At 38.5% G+C, this 15379-nt stretch overlaps 1 protein-coding gene across 1 annotated transcript; it reads left to right on the forward strand.

The window, feature by feature from the left end:
• Window positions 1–6893: 6893 nt before the first annotated feature.
• LOC149795561 (fibrinogen-like protein A) lies at window positions 6894–7415 on the forward strand. Its single transcript, XM_089963820.1, has one exon. The coding sequence runs from the start codon at window positions 6894–6896 to the stop codon at window positions 7413–7415; it is 522 nt and encodes a 173-aa protein (XP_089819946.1).
• The last annotated feature ends 7964 nt before the right edge of the window (window positions 7416–15379 follow it).

Raw genomic sequence — 15379 nt, forward strand, 5'->3', positions numbered from 1 at the left:
TATTTCGCACGAGGATTATGCAGGAGGCTACGCTTTGTGGGCTTTTGATTTTACTCCAAAAGCAGCGACGAGGGACATTTCCACCCTATAAAATCAGGCCAAATTCGTGTGGAACTTCAGTTTGCAATCCCACCTCCAGACCACACGGTGAACGTCATCCTGTATGCCGAATTCGACAATACCATAGAAATCAACAGTTTGAGAGAAGTCATTCTAGATGATTAGAAGCTATGGAAGACACTTATCCCTCTTTGAATAGTGGAGAATCAATGGACATGGTATGGGAGGATACCGTGGAAGTAGAACCCCAAGACAAAGACGAAGAAGTCATAATGATGAAGTCAAGATGACCAGAACAAGAACAACATTTAGCCTCCTGTTTTGCCAAACACTTGGCAAAAATAATTAGGGAATTGATCAAGAAAGATTGCTATGGATGTCAAAACAATCACCCCAGTCAAATTCAACACGATAAATGTCTGATGCTGAGTCAAGAAGAACAATTGGACGAGGATCTGGACGAAGCTTGGAGTCACATCTCGGAAGAAGCCGTGTTGCATCAGTGGCATAAAGACTTGCGTGATCATTCCACTCCTCCGCTGATGACTCTAGAGATCAATCGCATCGAAGCTCTCTTAGCTCAGAGTGCAGAGACGAAACGAAGAAACGGTTACTTGTCATTTTCAAAGGGAAAGTCAGAATTGAATTGATCACTTATCATTACCTGTGAAGAAAAACAACACAAAAATGGATACCTGGGAACTTTATTACCTTTTGAACCACAGTTCGTACACTGCTTCTCGGAATCCTATCGTGTGTGCTAAAGATGAACTATCTCATCGCAAACCTCAAGACTATCAAGCTTATGTCATCAACACGGTCGACAGTCATCTCCCAGGAACCCACTGGGTAGACGTCTACTTTCCTAAAGAAAGTTGTGTGGAGTATTTCGATTCGTATGGATTGCCCCCTTTTGAAGACGGTATAATTGACTTTATGAGAAGAAATGCTCAGACAACATGATTCAATAATGTGATATTACAAGACACAGATTCCATGGTGTGTGGACAATATTGTGTGTATTTTCTTCAGCAACGCAGTCTTGGATATTCTTTAGAACATTTAGTAACTTATTTTGATTGTCACTCCTCTAGAAACGATGAGAAAGTAGATTGATGGTTTTGTGACCATTATGGTTATCTTTCGTCTTTAGCTAGAAAACGTAGTGTACATCAATGGCCCAATGACTTCCAACAGTGGAAGTCTAACTTGACTTCACAACGTTGTCAACCTTGTCAAAAATAGATTGTTATTAGAAAAAATAATTGTTGTTTATTGAATTGTTAATTAAAAAATTTGTTGATTGATGGTTATTAGTTATTTCAATAAAAATGTTTGTGTTTTGTAAAAATGCGTCTGTCGTTTGTTTGCCATTTGTATCATGAACCATGCTCTTTAACTTCTCTCTATCCTTCAAATCAAACTATTCTAGCGTTCCGACTCTAAACAGTGAGGGATGTTTTTTATAACGTCCGCGGGGTAGTCTCCAGTCTGACCATAGTCGCCTTGACCGAGCTAGACAGCACAACAGCGATGGAAAACAGAGCTACTATACAAAGCGCACAAATTGCTGCCGGCTATTGCAGTACTTCCCGCTCCAGCACTAAGAGCCATTAGAGCCATTGGATTAAAACAGGCCTCTAATTGGAGCTTAAGAGCAGGGGTAAAACGTACCACCTTATTACTTATCTGGGATACTAGTATAGAGGGAGGAAATTTAATCGAAGGAGAGGACGACTTATGTTTCGCCAAGCGGAGAAAACGTAGTAAAAGGACACGTGTACACAAAAGGAAACTCGACCTGAATAAGGAGACTAGCCATTCTGCCACACCTTGTACGATACCTGACGATAAACATGGTCACCTACACCCGAAAAAGACCCCCTTAATGGCTGGTACTACCGTAGCTACCCAAATATGTCATCAACAGCAGGAAAAGAAAAAAACAAAAGGAGGTAGCGACGCAGAAGGAAAAAGCCACCAAAGGCGCTGCTAAAAACACTGAAGCGGAGAACGAGGAGTTGTCAGATGATGTAGCAGTGGAAGAAACGAAAATAGAGGGAAGCGATACATCCGATGAGAATCTCCCCCAGTTTCCGTTCGAGAAAGAAGCAGTCGACTTTGATTTGCAGCATACTCTGAGTGACCCAAAAAAAGCCAATAACTTTATATGATCCGTAAAGTACATCGAATGGCGGTCACTCAGAAGGAAAAAGAGACCTACTCAACATCAATGGCTGTTCGCACAACGGATACTGTCGCAGTACTACTCCTTCGCTTAGGACCACGTCCCTCTAACCTTGCTGGTGAAATTTTCCAATACTCTAATAGAAAGATTTGAGTTAGAGCCAATACCCACGGAGAGATATAAAGAGGAACTCACACCAGCTGAATATTGGAGCTACAAAAACGACCGGAACACCTTCGGCCTGCTGACTTAACAGCCCTTCTTAGGACTATCAAAATTGCCTGTTATTTAACAGAGAACCGTTTTGGCTTGGTTTACCTCCTTGGTGAACTATTTCTGACACGAACTTGATCCATTGGACCACCGCAACAAAACTTAAAACTTTTCAAACCTAACAGTGACACAACTTCTACATGTCGCTTAGACATATTAGTTAAATAGGACTATTAGGGCCTTTTTATGTACACTATGTACTAGAATTAGATAGAATATTTAGGAAATAGGAAAACTTTTCGACTTGTACGATTTGAACTAATTGCACAGGTGGCTAACACACTATTGGTACTTTTTATTGTCCATTAGTAAAACTGGACTAGATTTGAAATAAGTAAGGGCTGGCGTTTTGGGGAGTGCACAACGTCCATGGCTGGCTTGCCGAGTACCTTTTCCACCTTTACCACGCTCGGACATCGTACACGTGGAACGTGGAACGATTTCCACCCGCCACAAGACCAGGTGTCCTAATGTGACGTCATCGCTGCCGACCAATCGTAGCGGGCGTCACATACTGCTTAGGTTGACACCTGGCGCATTTCAATCCAACTTGAAACATGAGTGCGTGTTACTATTCCCACTCATGTTAAAAGCCATACACTTAGGTTGTTGAGGACTAATTAGTCCTGATACCTAACGGCTTAATTAAAGAGTACTCTGTGAGTACATAAAAGCCTGGGAGATGTGGCACCTATTCCTTCCCCCAGAAGTAATCAATAAGTCACCCTTGGTGACAGAAAACAGTGATACATGCCCTATATGAGCGAAAACCACCTTAATTCAAGTAAGCAAGCAAGTCTGACCATCCATTGTTGACTCATCCTCCTATGAAGATGTGCTCAAGACTAGCCAAGTTGAACGAAGCTAACTTTAATTTATATCGTGTCAGGCAAAGCCTGATATCGAAGCCTGAAGAGATAGAGAATATCAGAATGTTGAAAGTCACTGAAGACTGATAGAAGAGCTCTTCAGAGAGAAAATCAAGAAGGAGAAACAAGAGTGGACGGAGAAGTACAGACTTCAGAAACAGCAGGGAGAGCAGCAGCAACAGCAGCAGCAGGAACCAGATAGAGGTTTGGTCGACTGCCGTGTAGACACCAAAGAGTTCTTCTCTTTCCGAAGAAGCAGACCCTATCCTGTGGGAAAGCCTGCCACCAGACAGGGACGCAATCTTAGACAATAAAAGATTGCCATAGCTCTTCGTTCACTAAAAAACAGCCCTTTTCAGGGCTACCCAATACTCTAGAAAAGAGATAGTAATTCAATTGCCAATGGTATGTTAGTAAGTTAGAAAAAATAGAAGTGTGTCTGTAAGCACTTCGTTTCCTTAACTTTGTTAGAAGTGCGTCTACAAGCACATCGTTTGTTTAACTTTGTTAGAAGTGCATATATAAGCACCTCGTTTTCAGTAGCTTGTTAAATTTTTAATTAATATTTGTCATTAAAAAAGCGAGTGAGTGTTTCTTTTAAGTTCGCGCGTTCCATGTTAATTTGGGGTAATGATATGGGTAATGTAAGTTTTGGTAACAGGGGATGTTTTCCTTTACGTCCATGCTTGACAAATATAAAGGGAAACCCTCGTCAGTCTAGCTAAAATGAGTGCGTGCTGGATCCAATCCCACTCACCTTGGCCATACATCCAGATTGCTAGGAACTAAATAGTACCTCGATCTGACGGCCTAATTAATAAGTGTTCCATGAACACATAAAAGCCTGGGGAATGTGGCTCTCCTTCCTTCCCCCAGGAGTAATTAAATAGCACGATGTGCGTGCATAAAACAGTGATACATGCTCCATTGGAGCGAAAATCACTTTAATCCAACTAAGTAAGTAAGTCTATCTACCCCTGTTGATTTGTGAACAACGAAAAAAATGAGCAGCAAACTAACGAAGATTCTGGAACTTCAGATGCACCTGGAGTACGCCCGACGCCTGTTGGATGAGCTGGCCATGGAGGCAATTGAAGAGAAAGAGAGAAGAGAGAAGGAGGAGGAAGAGAGAAAAAAAAAGAATATGAAGAAAAGAAAAGACCAATTTTGCCTCACCTGATCATGAGGCATACAAGTGAAGTGAAGCCTATGGTAAGGACACCGCCCCAGCAACAAGTACCACATCCACTAACACCACCAAGACCATGGTTCGCGAGAGAGAAAATTGGGATACGGAACTGGAGATGCAAAGAAGACAGCCTCAGCGACAACATCTACGGGTGCAGAATAGACGAAGGAGGGAAGTCTTAGTTATCCCTCAAAGTGAAGACTGGGGGAGTGAAGCCAGGCAACCTCCCTCAGCACTCCCAACCACAAGGGTAAATTGAGAGAATGATTGGAGTAGGAGATGTGTCTGTGGTGCCAGGCCAGGGAGATGTCACCTTTAGCCAGGTGAATCTAGAGTTCCAAAAAGCATCCCTTTTCAGAGCTAACCAAAGCTCTAGAAAACATACACTATTCAAGTTGCCAATTTGTGTGAATGTGGAGTAGTGTGATTATAAACACTCAATCCTTTACTGATGTTAATGTGTGTGTGTTTGTATGAGCTCACGTACGTTTGTGTAGCTAGTAGATTATTGGAGTTTGTAAGCGCTCGCGTACATTTGTGTTGATAGTAGAGTGTGCGGTTAATAGTAGAGTGTGCGGTTATTTACTTTCCTTTCTGTGTGGATGGTATAATTTGTGGTTGGTTTTTGCTTCTTCGCGTTTGTGGATAGTATATTAGTGGTTAATTTTTGCTTCTTCGCGTGTGTGGAAAGTTATTATGGTTTTGTTTTGCTTCTTCGCGTGTGTGGATAGTATATTTGTGGTTAGTTTTTGCTTCTTCGCGTGTGTGGATAGTATATAATATGTGAAGTGAGTGATGGGGATGTTTTCCTTCACGTCCGTGCTTTACAAATATAAAGTCAAAGCGTTCGTCGTTCGCGCCATTCAACCTTAAATATCCAAAGAAAAAGATGGTAGCAGCCTCAGATTTGTTTAACAGTTTGAGACAAAGTTATTTCTGGATAATGGATGTCACCTATGTGGTGGAAAGGCTTAATAAGAAATGGAGGTTATCAGGCAGCCTGGACTGTTTGACCAGTCTAAAAGTAGCCAAAGACCTGGTAGAAGTTCTGATAGAGGAGGAGGCGAAGAAATTAAGAAAATTGATTAAACCACCGTATGTGAGAGTGGTAAGCTTGAAGGAGGCACTGGATCATGTAATCGAAGTCAAGTGCTTTCTAGAAGACACATTGTATTGGACAGAGTGGTCGTATTTAAAGTGGGGAGTGGACCAGCTCAAGAAAGCAAAGGAATTGATAAGAAAAGTGATGGAAGAAGAGGTGAAGAAGATTAAAGACACATGGGCAAAGGAGACAAAGGAACAATACAAGAGAAAGAAGAAAGAAGACTTTGACAAACCTAATCAAAACTGGATCAAAATACAGGAAACATTTAGAACCATGGGACATCCTGACTGGATGTCAGAGGAAAAAATGAAGAAGAAGAAAGGAATCTTGGAGAAAGTGAGGAGCTGGTGGAACAACTGGAGAAAATAAAAGAACCCAAAGGCCCTTTTCAGTGCCACTCATATGCCTCGAAAAGATTAGCTTTCTTGCCTTAATTTTCTTTTAGTGTGTTGTATAGTTGTTTGTCTGTTGTCTATTGTCTGTTGTATATGTTATCTCAATCTAAGTCCCACTCTGTATTCCCTATTGAGGTCCGCCCAGTGCACAGTACTGTGACGTGACCTCACCTGTTCCTACATCGTTGCAACATTGTTACCAATGTCCTATACCGTGACGTCACCCCTCTCCAATTTCCCTTGTCGCTAGACAGTCCCACTCATGTTAAATTCCCCTTGTCGCCAAAGGGCAAACTCACTATTTTAGCATTAAAGTCCCATTGTCGCTGAATCGTTCCCTATTACTACTCCCCATCTTTTGGGCAAACCCCACGTGCCAACATGAGTGACCCACTTTGTGCAAATTGAAAACGAAACATTAAAGGCGGAGTATATTGATTTCATCTCAGCAGAGGTTTGTCAAAGATAAGGTTAAATAAAGCATAAAGAGTAAAACGCGAACTTGTATCATATGTATTTTTACTGATGAATGTGTTAATATCACGATTTTCTGAAATTGTAATTGAAGGGCTATGTTAGATCCGCACACGCTTGAGTAACAAATAATATTGTTGCTTTGTACGACGTGATCTTAATCAGATCAATGTCAAAAACGTTCCAAATATTCATATTTAATTCGCAGGACATATTTTATTTTCCGACAGGCAAGAGGCGGAGAAACTGTCAAGAAATTCTATGCGCAGGACAAAATACTACAGGAATTTACACAATATATCCCGATGATGACTCGAACGGCGTGAGTGTTCGGTGTGATATGGATACAGATGGAGGGGGTTGGACAGTATTCCAACGTAGAGTAGACGGGTCAGTTCATTTCAATCGTGAATGGACTGAGTATAAAGCTGGCTTTGGGAATGCAAACACAGACTATTGGCTAGGTCTTGATAACATACATAAACTGACTTCACAAGGAAGCGTAAAGCTTCGTGTTGACCTCATCACTCCCGGACCACCGGAACGATCTGCATATGCAGTGTACTCCACCTTCACAGTAGGTGACGAAATCAGTAAATACATTCTGACCGTTGATGGATACTCCGGAGATGCGGGAAACGTACTGTCTTACCAAAATCGCATGAAGTTTAGCACCAAGGACAACGACAATGATGTATTGTCCTCCTACAATTGTGCTCTGTACTATACTGCAGGTTTTTGGTATAATGCATGCTATTTTACCAACCTAAATGGCGTTTATGGGTCAAATATTGGCGATATGGGACTATATTGGGACTCTTTTTCTGCAAATATGACATTCACAGAAATGAAACTAAGATAGCGTTTGTATGGACCAACTATAAATTAACCTAACATTTCATTATATTAAAATGCCGGAAAAAGTGAGAAGTGCTTGTCAATATCTTGGTTCTTATTCCTTTGTAAGACATATAGATAATGTCAAGAATGATCAAAAAAGAACTTTATTAAGAAAAAAAATTGCATAACAACATATCTTCCGGCAACATTTATCTATCTTGGATTGTTTGTCACCTACATAAGTAATCTTCGATGTACTATGTTATTGCTCACCGTCATTGCAGTTCAAGTAAATGCATAGTTATTTGATTAATCTTTAATAATGGTGTGCAAGATACATTTATCAAAAACAATATATATACGCTAGAAATGTTGGAAATGGACATTAAGGCAATACATTTTATGATAATGTTACATTACCAGTCCTAAGACTAACCTCTTAACGCTGAGCGCCAAGCGAGGCAGCTGCTAGTACCATTATTATGTCTTTGGTATCACTCCGCCGGGGCGGACGCGCTAACCTCTTAGGCCACCGGAGCGGTCTAATGGGTGGAACAAACTATTGTACTCTTGAATGGAGATGTTGAAAGTTATTGAAATTTTTCTAAAACTTGGCGAAAGTATAAAGAAACGTTCGTATGGATTTTTCGAACTATTCTATTCTTGCACGCATAACAGTTCACTGGAAACTTATATCTGACTAATAGGCTATGAAGTCTGCTAAAACCAGATTCTAAAAAGACTATATTCACGTCTTAAAAATAAGATTACAAAATATCTCTCTTAGTCATTACTGTCTACCATGTATACTCACTAATCAGACAATTCCAAAGGCAGACGTTGCATAATACGCAGACAAATAAGGACCCATGTTATTTGTTCCACTGATTACTCCTAACAAACTGCATATAACCAAATCAGCTCACACATTGTGCGCCAACAGATTTGGGTCGGTACAATTTGCAGTTGCACTAGACTTATAAACAAGTACAGACTGTACATCATGAGCGTGTCGGTTAGGAATCTTTATAATAAAAGAGGTAAATATACCTGAGATGACTGTTAGGAAATATTAAATTTTAAATTTTGATATCACTATGTACTCTTTCTTAGATGCAATGAGAGCTTAGTATATGGTACAGTGTATAATATACGTATAGAACATCTTTTTGGACATTATGGTCGATATTATTTTCTCGTGCACTCGCTGACAGTACATATTAATCTGCCATTTGCACTCTTTTTGCTTAGCGCGTGTGTGTGTGTGTGTGTGATTAGGATTTTTAACGTAGCTTTAACAATTTTTCAGTCATATTGCTACGATGTTTGCAGTGTGGCAGTTTATAGTGATGTCTAGCACTGGGGCATCATGCCATCAACATGTAGCATGATGTCCCACCTAGTCACATTATCCTGACACCAGGCCGACCAGTCCTAACACTAACTCTTAATGCTGAGTTCCTTGCGAGGCAGCTGTTAGTACCATTTTTGTAAATCTTTGGAATGACTCAACCGGGGTTCGAATCCATGACTTCCCGCTTCCGATGCGGCCGCTCTAACCACTAGGCCACCGGAGCGGTCCCGCGCTGTGCAGTGATGTTGGTTATTTACATCATGTGTAATTTGCCTATAAATAGCAATAGGTAACTGAGTGGGGGTGGGTGTTTGTTTGTTTGGGTTTTTTTAAATTTTTTAAAAACATTTGGGTTATCCTGTCCAGCGTTCATAGCAGTCGAACGTCCAACGTCGGATTACACTGTTACATTTTCCAAGCTTAAAATTCCTCCGTCCATATTAAATCTATGTAGTGAAGATACAACGGCAAGTTCCAATTAAAATCTGTCGGATTTGATTGATATTACGAGATTCCTTTACAAATATTCACTATGCTTGCTAATATAGTTTTACCTTCGGTGTGTGTGATTTAGATTTTTAACATAGCTTCAGCAGTTTTTCAGTCATATCGCTACGATGTCTGCAGTGTGAAGTTTATAGTGATGTCTAGCACTGGGGCATCATGACGCAGATATGTAGCATGGTGTCCAAGTCACATTATCCTGACACCAGGCCGACCAGTCACTAACTTCTCAGTGCTCAGCGCCAAACGAGGCAGCTGTTAGTACCATTTTTTAAAGTTTTTGGTATGACTCGGCCGGGGTTCGAACCCACGACCTCCCGCATCCGGGGCGGACGCTCTAACCACTAGGCCACCGGATCGTTTTTTGTTTTTTTGCTTTCGATAAATTTTCACCATCGTCACCTGATCTATGTGAATGCAAACGAATTTCATGACGGTCTATATAATCCTAGGAACGATATAAATTGTTCTTGTTGCTTCAGAAATTTATGTCTGTACATCACCTCATTGCAGATGAGTAGGTATTGAGAGAGAGAGAGAGAGAGAGAGAAGAGAGAGAGAGAGGAGTGGTCTGACGTCCCCGTTTTATGTCAGTTTGGGACATATAACACCTATTAGTATCAATATAAGTTAGCGGACTATATTTCTTTTCTTCTGTTTACGTGCAGATGAAACTTGCTAACATAAAAGATTTCAGTGAGACGAATTTTTACTGTTTATACTGATAGCTTCAGATATGTAGCGTAACAGAAACATGGCCTGTCTTGTGACAGGCTGTATTTTTCCTACATGTAGACTAATGAATGCTTTGATAAAATCTTTTTTTCCAAGGGTTTCATTTGCCGTACTTTCGTTATGTCCATTTTCGGCAATGTTCTATACATAACAATCAGATAACTGTATAAAAGCGACTCTCAGAAAGCAGACCCAAGCAATACTGTGTCTGCAACCCAACGAGTTCTCTTCACTTCGTTACAGGTATGACATTATTTTATTCTTTGTAAATTGTTCTCTGTACATTTTTTAAAAAAATTCTTATATACTATGTCAGCATAATAATGATAGTTTTTTTTAAAGCATTGTAGACATTGTTTCAAATTTATATTTGTTAAATTCTCGATAAATGTAACCTTGGGTTATTTTTTATGTGTGAAATTTAAATAGAGTGTATCACGGATTGTTGTACCTTTGTTTTAAATGGATATCTAGTAATAAGGAATATATAGAAATGCTAGGAATATAATCTTATTAAATTTGTCAATATAGTTTGTGATTATAATATAAGGGTGGGGTTTTTTGGTAAACGCTGTCGATGCCAGCTATGTCCCCTACAATAATTTATTTGGAAATTCTTCATTCTTTGAGAGATTTAAACAGTGATTTTTCGGTATTTATGGTCTAACATTAGCCATTTTTTATTTATTTAAATTAATACACAACGATGGGAGTATTTTATTTAAGTATTAATTTCCTACTACAACTCAAGTACATGTTGACTACGTTTTTCTTAAATGAGCAATTAATAATTTTCAGAATTTTATATTTCAAATAGAGAAATTCTTCAGAAATATAAAGCATGTATTCATTGAGTTTTATTTTTGCTTCAGCAGAATAAATTTGTTTGTTTTCATAAGGTGTTTTATATATAGAATGTTGTTTTGATTTAATAAACCATAACTGTGTCAGCAATCCTGGGAGTTATCTTTCTTTGTTAAAATGGTATTGAACACGAATGAGTCTCGCATCCCCGCAAAAATGAAATAACCTATTCATAATTCCCTTGATGGAGTCCGTTGGATACTGAACATCACTCAAAATTACCGGCCAACACCAATACCAACTGGCAAACACCCACATGAACTGACCTGCACATACACATACTGACCAACGCCAATACAAACTGACCAGTACACATCCTTACTGACCAAAAATGGCGGTTAGTGACAGAGACTGAAAATAGTACTGAAACAGCGAAACTAACACGGACTTTAGCGTAATCAGGAAAAATACAAAGCATTATATTAAAGTAGCCGAGAAAAAATACTCCCATTACGAGATGGATTTCACAGACTATAAAACCCTCTTAACAATATATAAAAATCAAACATATAATAGAAATTTAAAAGAAAAGAAAACATTGCGAAACTAACATGGAACTTATCGGAGAATATTATATTAAAATAACCAAGAGAAAAAGTAAACCTAACACTCTGACACTGAATTAACTGGAAACTACTGATCCATTGGTATTTAAAATGGTCAAGACGAGCATTGGTCTGAAATGAGGAAACGGGATATGTTGGGACTTAAAGTGTCTGAATAGGTGTTGGGCAATTAGATGTACTATCAACGGGAATGAAGATTAAATTAACCATCTAACTAAAGGAACATTTCAGGCACTGTCCACTTTGCAAGTTGATAGTACATCGAATTGCCCCACACATAGTCAGGCACTCTAAGTCCCAGCATATCCTACACGACTTCTGATGCAGATTTTGAGAGAAAATCTCCTGTTACATGTAGCTATTCTAATCAGTGGAAAACTATTGGTACATCAAACATCATATCTTTCGTAATTTCAGTAAAGCCTTGATAAGTTAATTACCATTAGCTCCTTGTCAGACTCGATCGACATGGTTTACAGGGCAATACCCTATACTGTATCAGAACCATCCTTAAACGTTGCACTCAGATTATTGCTCTTAGTCTCATGTAATGAGATATCCTTTATACGTGAGATTTCGCAAGGCTGCGTCTTAGGCCCTATTATGTTCCTGCTATGCATACATGATTAGCCTGTAATACACAGACTTTTGTTGCAAATGATCCTGCGGTTTACCTAACCGTTTTGGATGTAGAGTACTATGTCAGACTCCAAACAGATGGATTACATCTACAGGAAAAGGCATGGATAAAATAAAGCCAATTCTACACATTTCTAGATCTAACACAGTTAATTAGACATAAATATAGTGTGTCTAATACTATTTAAAAGTCGCTGTGAGAGCAAAATACCTCGTTATGAAAATCGGCACGAATTTCACTTGCAGCGAGCGTGCTGTTTTAGAATATAACAGTGGCATAGTTGCAATACCACTTCCGTCATATATCCAGCAATCAAGGAGTGAAACTCATTACATAAACTCGCTATTCGCCAAAACCATGCACTTACTAGCTAATATTACTACTGTTCTTTCCTTTTGATTCTTGTGCAGTGGAACAAGCTCTGGCATTAATAAAACACTGCTGTCCACCTGCATATAAAACTCCCAAGATAGTTTTACAAGATAGATAGATTGATATATAGATATGTTTGAGAGAGGCCCGGCCTCACCTGAGAATCTAAGGCCCCTGGGCCCTGTTATATTGAAATTTGGAATGCAAAAGCAAGCACATATAGTTACTATATGAAGATTTAAAAGACAAAAAAGACCGGATCCTAGAAAGAAAGCTTATATGGGTAAGATGTGACCTTGGTGAATAAAATTAATCATATTAAAATCGGAAAGAAAGTTGCGATTATACAATAAATCAGTTAGACAATATTAGTTCATGGTCACCTTCGCTAGCCAAGGTTCCGATACATTTACCCTACTTAGTTTTGTTTCGAAATTTTTCTCCACACGATAGCTCAAGATCTCTCTGGAGTATGTTTAAAAACTTGCTTACTGGTACACTTGTACCTATGAGATATCCTGATTTGAACGGGCTCTATATAGAAGAAGAACAAAAAAGAATTAAACATTCCAACAGCTTTTTGTACACTTTCTGGTATAGATGAACATCTGTTTTAAATGCATTTATTTTATTCTGTACAATGTTACGAGTCTATGTTCTTAAAATAAGTAACAGAAGAAAGTGAAAAGCAAAACGTTTCGTAAAATTCAACAAATTTATTTCCTTAGAATACAAAGTGAAAATTTAAATTAAAAAAATAACTTACGATGCTGAGAATTAAATCCCAAAATACTCCTAGAATGACAGACACAAGTCCTAACAATTTAAAGTTTTGAATAAACTTCAGTGGAGATCTAAATTAAGACCAACGCTGAAAGTGTTGATGTGTCTGTGATTACCTGTATAATGCTGATGTGCCAACATGTTTTGTTTGATCACAATAATACAATCCGAGAATAAATCCTTTTATTTGTTTATCACTATAAATCTAAGTCTTTATTTCCAAGAATTTTATCATAGTACTTTTGTATATCGAGTGAAAAATTACTTGAATAATTTAAATAAATAAATTCCAGCTCAAATGAATTTCTGTTCACAACAATAATATAAACTGATTCTGCTAGATCTTAAATCATGAATGAATAATCTTTCCAGTGTCAAGATTATATAGCACATATATGACCCACAATCTATTAAACATTTGGCAAGTACGTGTATTGATGTTTATTTCCTTCGTTTCCTTCCCTTTTTGATAGATTCAGATGTGCTTCATTGTTTGAAGTTGAGGAGACGTCTTAAACACGTGCACGAAAATCGCTTTATTTTCAGGGAACCCTAGGTAGTGTGATGTGTCCTGTTGCTATGACTTATGATTGCTTTCCTTGAACAGCGTCTATCACTTTACCTGTGCGAGTTCATTTCCTGGAAGTTAATAAGCGCAACGATTTAGTTAATATTGTTAACTTACAATTTTGTATTGTCTTGTCCGAAATACTTGAAACGAATATTTTTCTGTATAATCATTAAAACATTGTTTAAATGTTGGCCATTGGTTTGTGGGTGAATAATGAGGAGAAAGTAGCCCGGATGTTGTTTCGATCAGAAGTCTTGGAGCAACTAATAAATACACTTAAACTTAGGAAGTATGACCTTGCCAAGACCTGTCTGATATTCTCCATTTTCTCCGTTCTTCGAAGCAACTGCTCTTGATTCCATGTAGCGATATTTTGCGCACGGCCACTACCGGATTTGGGACTCTAGATGAAATTTATTAGTATTATTATTAGTACTATTATTCTTATTAGAGGTGCGTTGTTTTACCGATATACCAGTTTACCGCATTATTTTTTCCGGTGGTACTTCCCACTGTACCAGTATGTCGGTAGATTCCATCAATAAGGAATGTACGGGTATTCCCGATGAAGCTTGTTACGACTTCAATGATATTAACAACTTGTTTTCATTATTCATGACGAAATAGTTCAAACAAATTATCTTGTTTACAAAACGGTTGTATATGTCGCAAATTAATGGGGAATAATACGAAGATAAACATATTTATGATCCTTTAATAACGTCTGACAGGTGTCGCGTATGCCAGTGTGATATAGTAAATCGACCCCCATAGAATAGTGAACCATAAAAAAAAAACGTTGTGCATAACCCATCGTCTTATTAATGGACTCAGTGTATACTGTTCTTTTCATGAACCTGCCATATCCATTTATATTTAACAGTTATGCCCCCTTTTGAAATCTCACTTGTAGCATTGTATAGACCGTTTTTTAAAAAAATCAAATTCTGCTCAGTTATGACAGTAGCTTTCGTGGGTCGCTGGTTCTTTCCGGGATTTTCCCGGGTTCTTCCTCCACCATTTATTCTGGCCGCCATGTATAACCTATCTTGTGCTGAAAAACGGCGTTAAACCTTGCAACAACAACAACTGGCTAGGAGTAAGATGGATGTGATGGCGCTGTTTCTTCATATAAACTAGTAATCAATTTTCACTTGAGAAGTAGGTCGGTAGGTGAAATTGAAGGAAATCATTGTTCATGTTAAAGACAGTAGCAAATTAGTTTTTTCTAATTTTGTTTAAAGTGGCCTTCTGATGCCTGTTTGAATCTCGTTGGTGATGATGAGTTTGTTGAATACAGGTCACCAGGCCAAATTAAAAGAACAACCACAAGAAAATCAGTAGAAACGATGGATGCTCCGCAAAAAGTGCTCTCCGTTTTATTAAACATTCTTGGATGATTTTGATCGTTAGTCGAACTTTATAATCGTCCACTGTGATCCATCTAAGCATTCACTGTGGGCAACGATTTAATACAGATAGTGCAGAAATAGCTTGTCTATAAGACAATACAGTGAAAGCACGTTTACTTGCAAAGCGTAATTCACAGTAAACCATTTAAGAAATTAACTTTTGATCAAAATTGTCGTAAGTTCTT

Source organism: Sinohyriopsis cumingii, chromosome 7, assembly GCF_028554795.1.
Source record: "Sinohyriopsis cumingii isolate HCF-2022 chromosome 7, ASM2855479v2, whole genome shotgun sequence".
Lineage (NCBI taxonomy): Eukaryota > Metazoa > Mollusca > Bivalvia > Unionida > Unionidae > Sinohyriopsis > Sinohyriopsis cumingii.

Bases quoted from the DNA above. Each gene is read 5' to 3' on its own strand.
- LOC149795561 (XM_089963820.1), top strand. From the start codon at position 6,894: ATGGATACAGATGGAGGGGGTTGGACAGTATTCCAACGTAGAGTAGAC.